At 52.2% G+C, this 17884-nt stretch overlaps 7 protein-coding genes across 7 annotated transcripts; 1 reads left to right on the forward strand and 6 right to left on the reverse strand.

Annotated features, from left to right (window-relative positions):
* Positions 1-257: 257 nt before the first annotated feature.
* Positions 258-1533, reverse strand: COCSADRAFT_182292 (uncharacterized protein). The gene is made up of 2 exons (XM_007703082.1): positions 1449-1533; positions 258-1345 (listed from the first exon to the last, which is right to left on the reverse strand). Exon 2 carries the CDS (start codon positions 1175-1177, stop codon positions 533-535), a length of 645 nt encoding a protein of 214 aa, XP_007701272.1. The 5' UTR covers positions 1178-1345; positions 1449-1533; the 3' UTR covers positions 258-532.
* A 295-nt stretch (positions 1534-1828) lies between these two features.
* On the reverse strand, positions 1829-4218 carry COCSADRAFT_37874 (uncharacterized protein). The gene is made up of 3 exons (XM_007702831.1): positions 4052-4218; positions 3273-4002; positions 1829-3222 (listed from the first exon to the last, which is right to left on the reverse strand). Exons 1-3 carry the CDS (start codon positions 4075-4077, stop codon positions 2143-2145), a joined length of 1836 nt encoding a protein of 611 aa, XP_007701021.1. The 5' UTR covers positions 4078-4218; the 3' UTR covers positions 1829-2142.
* A 1515-nt stretch (positions 4219-5733) lies between these two features.
* COCSADRAFT_145017 (uncharacterized protein) lies at positions 5734-7760 on the reverse strand. Its single transcript, XM_007703083.1, has 3 exons — positions 7510-7760; positions 7373-7459; positions 5734-7323 (listed from the first exon to the last, which is right to left on the reverse strand). The coding sequence occupies exons 1-3, from the start codon at positions 7633-7635 to the stop codon at positions 6019-6021; spliced, it is 1518 nt and encodes a 505-aa protein (XP_007701273.1). The 5' UTR covers positions 7636-7760; the 3' UTR covers positions 5734-6018.
* Positions 7761-8956: 1196 nt separating this feature from the next.
* COCSADRAFT_336382 (uncharacterized protein) lies at positions 8957-11478 on the reverse strand. Its single transcript, XM_007703084.1, has 3 exons — positions 11019-11478; positions 10682-10967; positions 8957-10630 (listed from the first exon to the last, which is right to left on the reverse strand). The coding sequence occupies exons 1-3, from the start codon at positions 11168-11170 to the stop codon at positions 9095-9097; spliced, it is 1974 nt and encodes a 657-aa protein (XP_007701274.1). The 5' UTR covers positions 11171-11478; the 3' UTR covers positions 8957-9094.
* Positions 11479-13141, reverse strand: COCSADRAFT_336381 (uncharacterized protein). Its single transcript, XM_007703085.1, has one exon. It carries the CDS (start codon positions 13087-13089, stop codon positions 11788-11790), a length of 1302 nt encoding a protein of 433 aa, XP_007701275.1. The 5' UTR covers positions 13090-13141; the 3' UTR covers positions 11479-11787.
* A 110-nt stretch (positions 13142-13251) lies between these two features.
* On the reverse strand, positions 13252-14730 carry COCSADRAFT_119919 (uncharacterized protein). The gene is made up of 5 exons (XM_007703086.1): positions 14560-14730; positions 14263-14504; positions 13793-14215; positions 13590-13739; positions 13252-13537 (listed from the first exon to the last, which is right to left on the reverse strand). The coding sequence occupies exons 1-5, from the start codon at positions 14619-14621 to the stop codon at positions 13458-13460; spliced, it is 957 nt and encodes a 318-aa protein (XP_007701276.1). The 5' UTR covers positions 14622-14730; the 3' UTR covers positions 13252-13457.
* Positions 14731-14828: 98 nt separating this feature from the next.
* COCSADRAFT_145028 (uncharacterized protein) lies at positions 14829-17883 on the forward strand (the record flags this gene model as incomplete). Its single annotated transcript, XM_007703087.1, has 2 exons — positions 14829-14954; positions 15009-17883. The coding sequence occupies exons 1-2, from the start codon at positions 14938-14940 to the stop codon at positions 17881-17883; spliced, it is 2892 nt and encodes a 963-aa protein (XP_007701277.1). The 5' UTR covers positions 14829-14937.
* Between the last annotated feature and the right edge of the window lies 1 nt (position 17884).

The following is a 17884-nucleotide window of genomic DNA, read 5'->3' on the forward strand; positions in this document are numbered from 1 at the left end:
TTTTCCAGTTCTATAAGTTCTGCTCGGATGATATGGCCAAAGTGAAACGGTGGCAGAGCTATCCTGAAGAGGAAGACTCATGTATTTTGACCTACGTAGTAGGTAGAGGGAAAAACAAATCCGAGTGGAGCGGGGCGATGTGGGTTTGTGACAAATGCTTGAAAGCGAAGCGTCCATGTGTCGAGATTACTGAGATTAACGGAGTTGAAACGCTGTGTTTTCCCGCGTTGCCAAAAGATGACAGGGGTGAGGCCACAGACTGGCGACAGATGGACATGTACGTTAGATGATGAGGATGGCTTTTCCGTCCTAGCACTGTATTCACGTGTATGAAGTGAAGAGATGGAGGTGAAGCAAAGAACAATTGTCGAGATGCCTTTAATTTCTCATATATTTATCCAAAATTAATCCAAGGAGCTAGACAAAGAAGGAATTTGAACCCCCCCCCCAAGACTGATCCCTACGGAACTGATATTATATACATTGAACAATCTACTAGAAAATTCACCACTCAATCAATCAATCACCACGACTACAACAGCATGCCCGCAGCAGACGACAATGCTATGAGGCCAAAGACCACAAACCCAGCCTTGGACGCCGCGCCCTGCCCACCTGCAACCGTATTCGCCGCGCCCTGGGCCGCCGTCGCCGTAGGCCTCGCGCTGACGATCGTAGTATCCGCTTTAGTAGCGCTCGCACTGCTAGAGCTCAAGCTCGAACCGGAACCGGAACTCTTGGGCTCGCCCCTCTGATCCTCGGGCGGACTGCATACAACAATCTTATTCCTCTTACTCAGACACTCGCCAATCTCGAGGAAACTGCGCTGCTCGTTTGCATAGCAAATGGAAGTGCAGGGCAAGGTAGCGCCGGTTGCGGTCATTTTTCCCGTCTTGCAGCAGTCGTACATGTCCCAGAAGGAGTGGTCGTTGACGGATTCCACGTTGCTGATTACGCAGCTGCCGAGTTTGCCGTCGGGGCGGACATAGGGCACGTCAGGGTCAGACGAGGGGGCGTTGGATGGAGCGGGGCATGCGCTGGATGGGAGACCGCCCCATGGGAACATGGAAGGTATGGCCGTTGGCGTCGTGAAGGGGTCCGGTGACGCATTGGTAAATGTGGTGTATGAATAGGGGTAGGTTGTGGTTGGCGTTGAGGTAGTCATGGAGGTAGTCATGGCTGCGGTTGGCGACACGGCAAGGTGGCTGTTTGTGAGACTGATATTGTGGCGCAGGCGCGTCTATTGCAAGGCTGAATATTTAGTAGAAAAGAAGAGTGGATGCGCGCTGGGGTAGAGGTCGATATATGACAGGTGCCGTGACAGGGCTGAAAGGGGTGGTATGAACTGGAAATAGCAACGTCAGTAAGTACAGAGACCCCTCGTGTTACTACGCCCAATGTGTAAGATACGTTTGACACGCGGCATCCAAACGGGGAAAAATACGAACCAAGGGGCTAGTGAATTGGACTCCCAACGCTGCAGACTGGTTGCGCAAACACGAGGGCCAGGGAACAGGGGCTGGGCCTAAAAGGAAAACGGCGCGCCAAAGGAAGCTAGCCGAACGCTGATTTATCGAATTCCGAAGCCTAGTTGGATAGGGTCAAGGCCTGCCTGCGTAAGCATTTATAAGTATAGCAACAGCCAAACTTGCACTACGCAAAAGGCTCGTATGCTATTCACTTGTCCAGAAGAATGAGTTGAAGTAGTAAAAGAAAGTGGATCAGTTGTTCGACCTGCAATGGCATGGGTTCGCGGATACGCGCTATGGCTCGGTTAATGTCTTGGCAGCAGGGCTACCTATCGACTGTACTATTCTTTCGTTTCAGTCTATAATTGGTTTTCTACACAAGGAGCATGTAGGCATGATATGTCTAGATAATCGAGGACACAAAGGTCCTTCTGCAACTCAATAAGAAGCACAAGCCATTTCACGTAATACGGATCAATTTATCCAGCTCCAACCTTATTTCTTACAAAGACTACCCTGATTGTATCAGCCACACGACAATCCATGTTTTAGAGACGTCGTCAGGAACTGGCAGTTTCGAAATAAAAAGATCGGTATTCATCTTTGGTATCATAGCTACTACCTAAACAACATATTATCATCATGCTAACATTACTCTATCTCCTGAGGCCATCTAAGCCTTTTCATCAATATCTATTGTGTGCTGACCGTTCATACTGTTCTTGCGCATGGCCGGATCTTTATCCACGTCCTGGTCAAGCTGGTTCATCTCGTCCTCAGTGTCATTGAGGTGGTGGAAGATGATCCAAATCAAGGCACCTGCAATAACCGCAGCGATGGCGAGACCAGCAAACACCCACATGATGGCGGGATCGTACAGGAGCGGGTTCAGCGCCTCGGAAATGGCGGAACCGAAAGCGTTGGTAAGTAGGTACATGGACTGAACAAATGACTTCATGCCAGGGGGCGCTTTGGTGTAAGCGTATTCGAGACCAGTGACTGAGGCGAAAATCTCGGAGAGACCGATGAGAATGTAGGCACCAGTCTGAGCTGCAATGTGAATGTTGTTTCCCTGGTGTACGCCATTTACGAGATCGGCATCGCAAAGGGTAGGCTTGCCGTAGCAGGGACCAGCTTGGTAGATGTAGTATTGGATGACACAGGCGTAGACCATGGCCAAAGCGGCAATCCAGAAACCAGTGACGATACGGTTGATCGGCGGGAAACGGATCTTGTATTTGCGGAGGGTGGGCATAAGGATTTGGTCAACCAGAGGTAGGAAGACGATAATGGCAATGGGATCAAAGTTTTGCATCAAATCGTTGGGAATGCCGTGGCTGCGCATTTGACCGGCTTGAGTGACGAAGTTAGTGGAGAAGTTGCCGTAGATGACCCAGTAGATCGGGTAGAACGCAAAGACCTGGCAAGCGATGAGGGCACGCTTGACTTCCTCGACGAAGTGGTCGTCCCAGCGGGGGTCTGCTTCCTTGCCAAGACCAGCCTGGTAGGAGGGCTTGGGGGCGTTCATGTTGCGGTTCTTGATCATCACGAAGATTACGCGGAACGCGTTCGTGATGACGGAGCCCTGAGGAGGGCGGACAACGTAGACTTTGCGACCAAGGACAAGGACAAGAAGGCCAACGAAGAAGACGCAAAGACACAAAAGGTATGCAGGCCAGAAGTCAATGTCGCGTTCCATGTAAGGTGTGGCAAGCAGCGAGAGAGATCCGGCGTTGATGCACCAGTAGAAAATCTGAGACGTTTAGTACAACCTAAAAACTTTACAGACTGGAAAGAGCTTACCATGTAGATTCTCTGAATGGTAATGGCAGGATCAATAATGACACGCTCACCAGTCTTGTCATCGCGGCCAATGACCATCTGCCTTCGCTTATACTGATCGGCAATCAAAGGCGCAACGTTGGACTTGATACCTCCAGTTCCTAGTCCAATGATAACAATGGACACGATGAAGCCTCCAAGGCCTGCACCACTATCGAGCGCAGCAGGAATAGAGGTGCAGGTAAGGATGATGAGACCGACAATGTAGACGCAGCAGAAGATGACAATCGTGTTGTACTTTCCGAGGTATTGATCGGCGATGATGGCACCAAGAATCGGAGTGACATAGCACCAAAATTGGAAGAAGGTGGAAAGACCAGTGGCTCCCTGGTGTCCCATACCCAGAGCACCGCGACCTTGCTCTCCACTGCGGGGACGAGCAATGTAGTTTTGGAAGATACCAGAGGCGCCATAGTAGGTGAAGCGCTCACAGAGCTCGACAATGGCGACCAAGAAAGCGCTCTTGGGCAGGGGTTCTCCAACCTTGCGGAGGGTGGCAAGATCCTCGGCGGTAGGCTTGACACCACCGATGCCATCTTCTTCGATAATGACGGAAGCGGAGTCGGAGCCATCAATGCGAGGCTTCTCGAGAGAAGCATGCGCGCCGGCGACGTTGGAGTCATTAATGGTAGCACCGTATACATGGGGCTTATGGTCAGCAACCTCTTGGTTGTGCTGGAGTGCCTCAGCACTATGGTGAGGTTAGTCGAGTCAAATCCAGTGACTCTGGTAAAACTCACGCGGTAGTCTCGTGAGCGGGCGCCATAGTTCCAAAGCTCAATCGCAACCAAAGACCAGGTCAATGGAAGACAGGGCAAGAGCAACAAGTGTGACCTGGGAGAAAGGGACCGAAACCACTTGGAGCATGTTCAGAAGAAAGACGGTGCCCTCCATATTTAACCCGCCCCCTTCGTTCAGCATGCGCGATATCCACAGAATCGTCTTACTATAACAGACCGCGCCGCTCTTCGCCTCTTGTTGTCGCGGTGTGGGGCATAACCACGCACAAGCAATTTGCTAAGGCGATGTAACGTCTTGATAGCTCTACCCTTAACCAAATAGAAGCTGTGCTCCGGTGCAAAGCTTGCCAAAGCCTTCCCTTGGCGGCTTAGCTGCTCCGCCGCCACTCGGCATGCGTATTAGCGATTCGCCAGTGTGTTAGCATGGCTGCAAGCACCTGCCGAAAGCGGTGCTCCAACCTGGCGATCTTACGCTCTCATGTTCGTGTTTTGGACACACCAACTAATGGCCGGCATCCTATACATCCTACAGGGCGTGCCGACATGCCGGAAATTGAGTGAATACAAATGCGCTCGGTGTGGTTCGTCGGTTGTGTCGGTATGCGGCTAGAGTTGCTGCACGTTGTCACCAGGCCGCACACCACCTTTGCTGCCGCTTACATACATACACATTGGGGGAAGCGAGCGGCAACCCATTGTTTCAACCGCTTATCCTTCCATCAGGCCAAACATCGAACCACAATAGTGTAGGAATCTGTTGCCATCCAGATGACACTTCTTGTGCGAAAATTTGCTATGCCGACCCACTTCCGCGCCGATTGCGGACGAGGATGATGGCCATCGCCTTCTTCTCTCCGGTGTCTGGGACCGACTCAAAGGACCTCGGCCTGTTAAGATTGTTTCGGGCGGCACCGATAGATCAACTTCTCCAAGACAACGGGGCAGACGGTGAATCAGCCAGATATTTGTCCCGTTGTGGAGCTGCACCCTAATTTAGTCGACCTGCCTACCGATTGCATGGAGGATGTGGCCACACAAGCACCGAGAATTAGGCGAGGAAAGGGCATGTATTAGCCCTACCGTTTACCATACGCTTTGACAACCCCGGTAATGTTAGGCCGTCCGCTATAGATTGCATCTGTGCCTCTGTGTATGGTGGAAGATATGGTGATGATCCAAGCTACATGCATGTGTGGTGGTGTTCAAGTCAACCTTCGCTTACCCTGATGCCGTCACAGTCACGCGAAGCCAAGACGCCCAGGACGGAAGGCGCACTTCAAGCCTTTCTCACTTGCAGATACGGACATAGTAGATGTCAGTGGCGCCCTTGATCCTGTGGTAAGCGCCATACCCGTGTTAATCCCGAGCATGCCCCCTAGCGAACTACCTGGGCTATCCGCCAAAAGCCCGTTCTGCCTTGGGACGCCGTAGCATTCTAGCAGACATGCAGACGCGCTTATCAGCAGATGGGGTGTCAATACATAGTACATACATAGTAGCGGTGGCGGCCCACGGCGGACCAACAACATGGAATCAGGACATCCCTGGCACTAACAACGCCCTGTCTCAGGGTCGTGGAGATACTGCCCGCTTCGGTGGCTAGGTTGGACCCGCCTGCAGCCAGCCGCGCTTTGCGCACTCCGCAACACTTAGCATGGTGTAACCTTGAGGGCTGATGCATATGGGAGGCTCGAGGCAAAAAACCGCTTCGGCTCATTACTCTCTTGGACTATTCATACAGTGCCTGCCACTTTCCTCGTCACGTAAAAGCCGATACTAAAACGCCCCCTCGGTCATCCACAACAATCTCATGCACGCTTTTGTTGGGAAAAGCAGCTCACCAGAATGAAGCAACATCGATAACGCAAAGAAAAACCTGAGCTACCAGACACGCAAACCCTATAATACAGACAGTGCCCAGGCGTGCGATACAAAGGAAATGCAGAAAAAGAAATGACACAATATGTCTATGAGCAACCGTTGGGTCCGGTAGTACCAGGGTCACAGCACTGCTTTCCTCCTCCACATGTCTCGGGACATTCCAGCAGACAAGCATCAGGTCCGCCTCTCACACTCGGGTTCCTGCTGCTGCGACCAGCATCCTCCGCGCCGCTATCGTCTGAGCCATGCGCCGAGTGGTCGTGGCTGGAATTGAGACAGAACTCCGGTTGGATGGTCGATGAGTGGATACCATATTCATGTAGGCACTCGCGGATTTGACGCGCAAGTTCCATGTAGCGTGCAGAGCCCTGGCCCTTGAAGTCAAAGTCAACCTGGACATGGAGAGAGGCAACGAGCTTGGTATCAGAAAGCTGCCAAACGTGCAAGTGATGACAAGAGACGATACCGTCGAGATCGCTGATGTCGTCGGTGATGTCATCAATAGACATGTTCTCAGGAACAGCCTGGAGCAGGATGCGGGACGCGGCCTTGCAGAGGGGCAGGGCAGAGAGAAGGATGATCACGGTGATGAGCAGAGAGACGGCAGGATCAGCATACATCCTCCATGAGAAGTCGGTAAGCCAGATGAACAGGGCAGTAGCAATGACACCAATGTTGCCCAGAGCATCGCCCATGACGTGCAGGAAGACACCGCGCATGTTGAGATCAGCGTGAGAGTGGCCATGGCCGCCGCCAGAAGACTGCTGTTTGGGCTTGGTGTGCTTGTGGTCCTTGTGTTGGTTCTCCTTGGATTTTCCGTTTGAGTGTGAGTGACCGTGTGTCCCATTTCTCTTAGACTTGGAAAGCAACGAAGTACGCTCAGTCGGCTCTTCCTCTGCTTCCACATTGTCTTCTTCGTCATCAGCCTCTTCGTCGCGAAGGCGAGACGACTCAATGATGCTATTTCTGAAAGATGAGGGGTGTACATAGATTTCGTCCAGGGTGGCATAGTTGCGCGACTGGGATCGGCTGTGACGCTTGTTCTTCTTTACAGACACAGAGACGGCGATGTTACTGCTCTCGTCCGCAACAACATGGTCATGGTCGTGGTCATCGTGAGAATGCGCGCCGTGAGAGTGTCCCTCCTCCGCGTGTGAGTGTTCGTCGTGCGAGTGTGAATGGCCGCCGTGACCGTGGCCGTGGTCATGGAAGAGAAAGAGGCCGACAATATTGGAAAGGAGACCGCAGGAACCGACAATGAGGATAATCATGGGATGCGAGACATCTTGGGGTTCGACGAAGCGCTGAATTGCTTCAAGGAAGATGGAAAGGCATAGCGCGACGAGGAAGACGCCGTTAATCAGGGCACCTAGGGTTTCGGCGCGTTGCCACTACGTCTTGTTAGCAAATGTACCGTACATGATGAAGGTGCCAACTCACTCCATATGTGTATGTCTTCGAGTTGGTTTTCTGGCTAGCAACTTTGACTGCCCACAGTCCGACGAGAAGTGATATGACATCGTTTAACTGCGCTTCTGTCAGTATCTGCACTATCGCGTGCGACCACATATACGTACCATGTGGAACGAGTCGGCTACAAGAGCCAGGGAATGCACTGCATATCCCGCAATCAACTCTACAAAGAAAAAGGCAGTGTCGATGCCCAAGAGGATCATGATCCGCGTGGATTTGGAGAGCCCCATGGCGGCGATATCGGTGCGCCGTTCACGCTCGTTGAGGAAGTGGCTAGGGGTGCAATCGACGTGCCTCGGGGGGTGTAGGCTTTTTTGTATCGTCGCAAAGGTCTCGGAGTGTGGCGGATGTGGGCAAGAGAGCTACGCCGTGTCAGTAAAGGGGGGGAAAGTCGAGTTAAGCACCACAACAGTGGAGCGAGGATGGACGTTGGGAAATCGAACTTTAAGTGGAGTTCTCGCCTTATGGCGTCAGGGCCCAAGCGCAATTGTATTCAGTTTCACACCACAATCTCACAAGCACACGACAACAGCAAGCACGTTGATCAAACATGAGGTGCTATTGCTTGCGCAGTTCATGGCTCGTGCAACCCGACAAAATCATCCCATCACAGTACTTTTGGGGCCTCGCTTGCCTCAGAATTGTGCTATGTGTTTCGTCGCTTGGTACTGATGCGATCCGCACTTCGATGACATACCGAGGTCCTTGCCACACACAATGTTGCCAGGATCTCGCGTTTGCCCCACCCCACGCCCACACAATGAAAAGTCCGTCTCGCATTTCTACAAACATGGACATACTAGTCAGCCTCTATGCATAACCAATTGGTTCTGGAACACACTACGAGTTACACAGGGCCAGAAAACTTTCGATCATTACAAACTTGACTCATTGTCTATAACAGACGGCAAGATCATGGTAAGCACTACGGGAATGCTAGTCCATTCCAGCATGCAATCTACCATTTAAGAGCCGGACACGGTCATCCCGACGATATGGTTTTGGCAACATCGCCGAGATAGTGGGGTACTCGCAACGTCTCTTCACCATCTACATCGGACTACAGGCATCCAGATTTGAGCAAGACGAAGGCTGGTATCTACATTAGTTGTTATGGGGGTTGGATCGATCGGATTTTTGATGGGATTAGAAATACAAACTGTCGGCGTAACATCCGGGTTGGTTGTACTTATCGACAGCACCATGATATATATAGCTCGTCGGAGGTCAAAAAGGCTTTACAGTGGGTATACCGACTGCTTCTATTACTAACATGCTTGAAACCAACGCTGCCCGACGAGACATGAAAGGAGCTTAAAGCTTGGCGGTAAGCAGCGTGACGGTAAAGGCAGAAGCAGTGAGTATTCTTTCCTCTTCTCTCTGCACTCCACATTCCATACCACCACCTCGACATGGTGGATCTGAACCAGTTTAAACCAGTTAGCAGTGAAACCCAGACAATTGACACTTGAGTATTCAACAGATCCTACAACCGGGGCGAGCAGATCATGCTAACAAATTATGGTTAGAACGGCGGCCTAGCACCCACCGTCTCATGCCATACAAAATCCCATGAGATATTCCTCCCTTCCCCCTTTCCAAGTTTTCCCTTCCGTTTTTTCCCCTTTTGAACCGTGGTACAAAAAGAAAGAAAGAAAAAGGTCGTTACGCACACAACTCCCTAAGCCCTTAGTCATCCTTCATATCGTCATCATTGTCGTCATCATCATCTTCGTCCTCGCCAAATTCAACCCCATACTCGGCGCATACGTCCCATCGGTCGCCCTTGGCGCTCTTGCTCACATACTTTGTAAATCGCAGTACGCCTCGGTCACGCAGCACGATAGCCATGTTGTTCCACGCCGCGGGCTGGCTGAACAAGATACCGTCGTCTTCGTCATCTCCAGCAGATTTGTAGATGGCGGGATCAGCTTTTGCTTTTCGGCGCTGGCCGGCGCCGGTCGAGGTTGAGCCTTCCGAGGTTGTGGGCACGGCATGTTCCGAGTCGTCTTCGCCGGCCATGTACATTTCGTAGCCGCCGACTTCCTCCTCCGGTTTGGGCTGCTCGGCTGCCTTCTCCTTATTGCTGGCCTTGTTCTTCTTCTTGCTCGACTTGCTTTTTTGCGAGGCTTCCTCCGAGGCAGCTTCTTCAGGCTCTTCGTCTTCATCGCCCCAGCCACGCGAAGGTGTGATGCCGAGACAGACTTCAAGCTGTGGGTCTTCGTCCTCGTACGCGGTTGCCAGCGTGTAGTCTAGACCGCGACGGAAACGGCGCGCAAAAATGTTGCTCTTTGTTAGTGTGATACCTGTTACGAGCGAGATCCACTTCATAAAAGCGGGATGAGGGAAGAGGATATCTACAAGGTCATCGTATGGTGTCATGCCGTCGTTTTCAGGGTATGGAGTCGTTGGTATGGGTTGGACGGCCTTACGGTAAAGGAAGCGGTGCTTATGTGGTGGGCGTGCGACTCCAGCTACCGACTCCTTGTGATGTGGGTTGGTGGGCAGGCTAGGCACCGCCTCGTGGTCCTTGGATTCGAGGTACTCCCGCAACCGTGCAGAGAACTTGTTTGACAAGAATTGCGCAAGCCGTAAAGACGACTCATCAGAAAACATCTTCGAGAGCTCCTCCACGGTGTCTGGAACGAGATAGTTTGGGTTGATGAACTTAATGAGGAAGTCAATCTCATCCTCTGTGAGCTCATCGTCTTCCTGCTTCGCTTGCTCTTCCCAGTATGGGTTCTCGACCCAATGTGATTGTGGCTCATCAAAGACGTCGGCCTTTCCTCCTTGGAGCTGAGCGAGCGAACTCTTCTCGGCCAACTTTTCTTCAAGACCCTCCTCATAGCCTTCTTCTCCTTCTTGTGGAATGTGGAACCAACCACTGATGGCCATGCGGATGCGCCCACCATCCTTTTCTACCTTCTCCTCTGCGCCCCTCCTGTATACTTCCTCGACGTCGTGGAAGCTCTCTCCGGGTTGTACTGTGAAGAAAGAGAGTTGGTTCCATGCAGGCGGAATTGATAAAGAGAATTCCGGCTGCGGTACTTTGACCTTGTCACCATCTGGCGTCTCGAGATCCTCGGTTGGGTACAGTCGCAGTGCACCTCCCCACTCAGCCTTCCACTCAATATCAGGGTCAAGCAAGTATAGGATCCAGCTTACGCGACGGCTTCCAATGACGTCGTCGTGGCATAGCAAATGACATCCTGGTGTGTAAACGTTCTGTCTCTCGATCAGCACCATATCATTTAAATCTCATTTTGCACAACCTACCACAGCCATATCTGTTTTAACCCCACTCAAAGGTCCGGATCCTGTTATCGAAGATAGGTACTTGCGGAATGCGGATGAATAGAGCGAATCGCGGAGAGTGAGAAGCGACGGCAAGCGCTTGAGCGCCGAGTCATGAAGGCCGTCAAGATTGGCAAGATCACCAGACTGGTGAATCTTGTAGATGTCCGTCTCTTTGGGCGTAAAGTGGATGTGCTCGCGGATTTCGTTGCGGACATTGCGCAGGAGCGTGTCGTTAACCAGGTTCTGGATGACGGCGTGCTTGTAGCTAGAATCTTGTCAGAAGGGACTGGGTGCAGGTTGCAGTGTTCACGCGTACGGCTGCGAGTGGGCGTATTCGTTGGCGTATGTCTCTAGCACTTTGCTGTCGAAGAGACCGTCCCGGAAGTTCTTATGCGCCTCATCGTCTGAGATAGCCCTCTTCTTCTTAGCCATGCCGTTGGCAGGCGCCTCGTTCTTGCGCTTGCCCATTGCGACTGCAGCGGCGGGCTTCAAACGGGTAGCACGGGGCAATAAAGCTGTGGTGTGGAGGCAATGGAAAGAGGAAGCTTGTCGATGATAAATTTGGTCGGCATAAGCTTTTTGAGAATCGCCGATGCCATGCCATCGCCCTCACACCACAGTCGGTCCACCTAACCCTGTCCGGCCACCGGGCGAAGATTGTTGCCCTGGATGGATGCTTTCCCCTCAAGTTCACCGATGACGACTGCACCAGCCAAGCACCAGACCATGGCTGCAGGGCGGCCATGAAAGTTTCACGGCTGTGTTGTTGCGGAGAGCCAGGTGCTCCGGTTGGCTGGCACCACGCTTCCGCCGACGGCAACCCATCGATAGCTCGCAACACATAAACTCTCGCTTTGATACGATATCTCTTCACTTCCTCACGGCCTGGATCTGCACACGCACGCAACGTGTTCCTCTGCATTGGCCACACAGGACACTGCTATCTACACCTAGTGGGTATATGAACATGATCGACGCCGCGTGATCGGGTATGCGAACCGAGCTGCCAAGACGTGTGCGTATGTCTACTATGTGGCTGACCATTTCAAGACGTACTTCTCCAAATTCGTCTACCGCATCACATCTTACTCCTCATGGTCTGCTGAAAGCAGCTTAGCCATCTTCCCCTCCAGCATCTTCACGTCGTCCCCGACCGTCTTGATGTTGTTCACCATGGTTGTCTCTGCCCTTTTGATGTCCTTCTCCAAAATCTCGAGTTGCTGCTCCCACTTTTTGATTTCTAGTTCCTGCGCCGATTGCCGACGTTCAAGCTCAGTCAAGACCTCGTCAGCCTGCCAAGCACTCGTGTGTACGAGTCGCAGTGTACGCAGCCGCTCAAGGACTAGCGGTAGGATGGGCGATAGTTTGTCAACAGAAGGCAAAGTGCCGTACAAGGCGTTGATCTTCGCTTCCTGGTCAGGGTATGTACCCGAGCTGTTATCGTTCGAGCCCGCACCAGCTTCTGCCGCCTCCTCGCGAACTTCCTTCAAGTGCTCTGCTTCGGCCGTAAGCTTCTTGACATTTTGCGTGACCGTGTCCAGGTTGTTTGATGCAGCATCTCCAATTAGGCCCATAGTCTGTTCCAGCCGCGTAAGAGTGGCTGATATGGGAAAGGGCGTGTGATCGTTCAGCTCGGGCATTGTGTTTCCATTCAAGCCCAGACTGCCCTCGAGCTGCGTAATGCGCCTATCAAACTCGGCTGCCTGGTTCAACACAAATTCCAATTGGCTTCTTTGTACCTGTGTACCTGGTAGTGGCGGCTGGTTTGCAATGGCCTTGGTGAGCTTGGGACTGGGATCAAAGGGCTTGTAGCTGTCGAATTTCTGCACTGTGCGGTCGAGTATCGCCTGTGCACCTCGAGCGCCACCTTTATGTGCAGCGTAAATTGTGTCGACCTTGCTCGCTATTATCTCCATCATTTCCTTGGGATCTTGCTCCTCAATCTTGGACTTGTCCCCGCTTTCAATGTTCTGTTCGTATTCATCTTCTAACGCGGCCAACTCTCGCTTGATCCGTAGTAGCTTTTGTGCAAAGCTTTCCTCTTCTTCGTCACTGGCATCGCCTATTATCTCGCCCCGCCGCCGCTGGCGCCGTGTAGATGTGCGATAGGATTGGCGCTGCGCGGTGATATTGTCCGAAAAGTCAACCCCGCGGGCGTCTACTCGAGCAGGCTGAAAACGATTGCGAGCCTGATCAGGTTGCAGGCGTTGGTGACGGACTGCCGAGTCATCATTGTCGTCGTCGTCATCGCCATAGTCTGATTCGGAAACAGCGGTGGAAGCTTGTACTGTAGACACGTCTTCGGTAAGTTCTGGCGTCTCGTAAATGTCAGGTGCTGTGTCAATGCCTGGGAGATTGTCGTATTTCGGCCTCGTCGCTTCAGACATTGTGAACTGGAGAGGCGGGGTTGACTAGTTGGCCGAACGTCAGGGTTTACGCCTATTGAGGGACGCGTTCGCTGAGACCGTCGCGACTTTACACTAGGCCACAAATGGTTTAGTCGGGGATTGCTGGCTTCATTCAAGAGCACGTCGAGGTCAAGATGTTTTGTGACTTGGTGAATTGGCATTTTTGTGGACTTGCATCATCAATATGTAAATCACCAAGTCTTGCTTTTGTGGTGTAGTACATCGTCTGGCCATCCCAACGCATTCTCTGCAACTTTGTGCGTAAGCATGCTTTATATCAGACAGTCACGGACAAATGCTGGATTGTATACGTCATGTTACAATTGTAGCCTGCTTTCTCATCTGATCTACGCCTGAACCTTGAACGTACGACCGCTGGCCGTCTTGCGCTCCTTCTCTTCTGCCTCGGGTCGAGCTCTGCGGAGAACTAGACAAGTCAGTAAACAAGCTTACAAAGAGCATACCTGTGGCAAGCATACCTTGGAGGAAGTCGGCAGTCCTCTTGCGCATTCTTGAGTGAATGAAAGCCTTGGAGGCCTTGATGTGGTAGTGGAAGTAGTCACGGAACGTCTGGATGTGTGAGATGACATCGGCTCGTCGTTGGTTTGTGAGATGGCGAGGGAAAAGCACTACACTTATCAGCCATGCACAGTCATATACAATCCACTGCAGATCTGCTCACCAAAGGTAATATAGCCAATATCAGCAGAGCCGGATGTGTCGACTCCGGGAATGCCTTGTAGTTCAAGAGGTGGGTCGTTCCTGAACAGCACTTGGGGAGCGTTTTGGATAGCCCTTCGCCTGGCATCGACGAACTCTTGGAGGAAAACCTTTCCAAATATCCTATCCGTCTCTTCACGGAACACTGTTGAGAAAATAACAGTTACACGGTCGTGGCTGGCCTTGACATATATGGCTTCCTCCTCTCGGTAGTGGATGGCGCGTACATTACCGCCCTCTGCCACACCTTGCGGTGCCGACTCGGATGTGTACTTGGAGGCTTCCTCTTGGAGCTGGTGGAACTCGTCGAAAGCCTGCTCGAAGGGTGCAGCCATGGCGTTTCGCTTGAGGAGGGCTACGCGGCGGACCAGGTCATCCTTGGCCTCTGCATACCGTCAGCGCTTTTCTTTGTTGACACACAATTATGCGCACCTTGGTCCTCTGGCAAATTCTCCAAATCTACTAGGACAGAGAAGTCATATCCAGACTCTGGCTCAACAATGAACGGCCCATACTCGCGCTCGAGGACAGCCTGTGCACCGTATTGGACGAGTTCCTTGAAGCATTTGATGTGCAGCGACACGAGGATCTTGGTCTTGGTCTCGGGGGTCGAGATGTGGAAGGTGACGCCGTCAAAGTCGGAGACGACCTGATCAATGTTGGCGGGAGCTCCTCTGTGTGCTGTTAGCTACTTGGCGGCGGAGCGGGAGGCTGCGGGGCACGACGAACCCATTGACGCGGTCCCTCAGTAGGGACTCAATGAGAACGTTCTGATAGTCGAGAAGAAGCATTGTGGATTTTGTAGCTTCTCCGCGAGGTGAGGAAGGTGGTAATATCGGGCGGGGAGCTCTCGAGTCGGGCGGTGATGCGGAGGACGGAGGTGTGCTGTGGTGATGCTGGAGGGTGGGCCTAGCGCCAGCCGTGGGGTCAGGCCCTTGTCTAAAAAGTTTCCAGAAATATGCGACCTTGCATTTCGACAGCCAACATCCGCCCATAGTCGCACATGTTCTGCAAGAAGCGCAATGAGTTGGAGTCGTCACGCTTGAGCACCTTGATATAAGATTTTCTTCCACGTATAGTGGAGTTGATTGACGACAAGAGCGCAACATGGTCAAATCCTACAGGTAATGCGCGCTGGCGGCGCAGCCCATGCAAAGCTTCTGCTGACCTTCACACAGCAAGTATGAGCAGACGGACGCTTTCGGCGTGGTCGCGACTGCTACCTCGAACATCATCTGGACCCCAGAAGGTCTGACACAGCCGGGCTCTAACCGGCCTGCTGGCGCTGGACGCGCATACGCCGCTGCGAACGAGGAGGTTCTGTGCTGGGATATAAAGAAAAGCGAGCTCGTGAGCCGGTGGCGAGATAACTCTTGTACTGAAGAAGTCACCGTCATTCGCCGAAGCGACATGGATCCAGATGTCTTTGCCGTTGGCTACGCCGATGGCAGCATACGCATCTGGGATGCGCGAACGTCAACGGTCATCATCACCTTCAACGGCCACAAGTCTGCAGTCACTGTCCTTGCTTTCGACCAGACCGGCGTTCGGCTAGCAAGTGGTTCCAAAGATACAGACATCATTATATGGGATCTAGTTTCGGAAACAGGCTTGTTCAAGCTAAGAGGACACAAGGGTCAGATTACCGGTTTGCATTTCATCCACCCCGAAGAATCACCCCAAGAGAACGGCACCGACGATGAAGATGTCGACATGGACCCGGACCAGGCGTTCCTGCTGTCCACCAGCAAGGATGCCTTGATCAAGATTTGGGACGTCACTACCCAGCACTGCATCGAAACACACATTGCGCAGACAAATGGCGAATGCTGGGCCTTGGGTGTCTCACTAGACGGCAGTGGGTGTATCACGGCAGGCAACGATGGAGAGCTCAAGGTGTGGGCCATTGACCAAGCCGGTTTGCGAAAAGCCGGTTCGAAGATTGGCGAAGCGACAGACCTCGAGTACCTCACCCCAAGAGGCATACTATACCGACAGGGCAAGGACAGAACACAGGGCATCTCATTCTATTCAAAGGCCGACTACATCGCGGTGCATGGTGCAGAAAAAGCTGTTGAGATCTGGCGCATAAAGACTCCAGAAGAGGTCAGGAAGAGCTTGATCAGAAAAAGAAAGAGAAGGAAGGAAAAGGCAAAAAATGAGACAAAGGGAGACGCGCAAGAAGAGGCAGACGCAGAAGAAACGGTCAACGTGGCGGATGCTGAGATTGGCGAAGTATTTGTGCCATATGTGACTATACGGACGGCCGGAAAGGTGAGGTCGGTTGCTTGGATGCATATCAAAGGATCGAAAAAGTTGCAGCTTCTTGTCGGCACCAACAACAACCTCATCGACGTTTACGAGATTCCGCAAAAGAGCAAGTCGAAGAGCGAGGAAGCCCCCGACTATTCTCGGACGTTAGCCGTTGAGCTTTCCGGACATAGAAACGACGTGCGCGCGCTCGCACTCAGCTCGGACGACCGCATGCTAGCATCTGCGTCGAGCGGAGGCTTAAAGATCTGGAATGTCAAGACACAGAATTGTTTGCGCACATTGGAGTGCGGATATGCACTGTGTTGCGCATTCCTTCCAGGAGACAAGATTGTTGTCGTAGGAACGAAAGATGGCGATATTGAGCTGTATGATATCGCAGCATCGACACTACTCGATAAGGTTTCTGCCCATGAAGGAGCCGTGTGGACAATGCAAGTGCACCCCGATGGCAAATCGCTCATTACAGGCAGTGCAGACAAATCGGTCAAGTTCTGGAATTTCGACATTATCCAGGAGGAGATACCAGGAACCAAACGTACAACGCCTCGCCTCAAGCTTATCCAGTCCCGTATTCTCAAGGTCAATGACGACGTTCTAAGCGTACATGTATCGCCCGATTCACGATTACTAGCCGTCGCAACCCTCGACAATACGGTCAAAGTCTTCTTTGTAGATTCGCTAAAGCTCTTCCTCAACCTATATGGCCACAAACTCCCCGTCCTCAACATGTCCATCTCTGGCGATAGCAAACTTATCGCTACTTGTTCCGCTGACAAGAATGTGCGTATATGGGGCCTAGACTTTGGAGACTGCCACAAAGCATTATTCGGCCACGAAGACAGCATCATGCAAATATCTTTTATCCCACATCCCGTCGATGGCGATGAACGCCACCTCCTTTTTAGCGCCAGTAAAGACAGGACGATCAAGAGCTGGGACGGTGACAAGTTCCAGCAGATTCAGAAGTTCAAAGGCCACCACGGTGAGATCTGGGCCATGACCGTGGCGCGGACCGGTGACTTCATCGTCACAGCTAGTCACGACAAGAGTATACGTATCTGGACGCGATCAGATGAGCCCATTTTCCTCGAGGAAGAGAGAGAAAGAGAGTTGGAAGAAATGTACGAAAAGACACTTGCAACAAATCTCGAAGATGAGGAGGACCCCAACGGTGAACGCGCCGAAGCCGTCGACGCCAGCAAACAAACCATTACCACTCTCACAGCCGGTGAACGCATCCAAGAAGCCCTGGATCTGGGCATGGTAGACCTGGAGGTTGTTCGTGATTGGGAGATCCAGAAGAAGTCCAACCCTAAGATTGCACCACCGCAGCGCGATCCTCTCTTCCTGGCTCTCGGTAATATATCAGCCGAACGCCATGTCCTTAACACTCTCGCCAAGATTCCCGCAGCACAGCTCCACGACGCACTCCTTGTCCTGCCCTTTTCTTCCCTGCCTGCTCTCTTTACCTTTCTCGCTATTTGGGTGCGCAAGCAATGGAACATCACCCTGACGTGCCGGGTTCTCTTTTTCATGCTAAAGACACATCAAAAGCAAATTGTTGCAAGCAGAGAGTTGAAGACTGTGATTGAAGGCATGCGCAACGACCTCCGGAGTACGTTGATGGGTAACAAGGACCTGATTGGGTTCAATGTTGCAGCCATGAGGTTTGTGGGCGAGAGAGTGGATGAGGCACAGTTGGTCAGATGGGAAGATGTGGATAAGCTGGAGGAAGAGAAGAAGAACAGGAAGAAGAGAGGGTTTGTCGATGTAGCATAGA

This window comes from Bipolaris sorokiniana (genome assembly GCF_000338995.1).
Source record: "Bipolaris sorokiniana ND90Pr unplaced genomic scaffold COCSAscaffold_9, whole genome shotgun sequence".
NCBI classification, from domain to species: domain Eukaryota; kingdom Fungi; phylum Ascomycota; class Dothideomycetes; order Pleosporales; family Pleosporaceae; genus Bipolaris; species Bipolaris sorokiniana.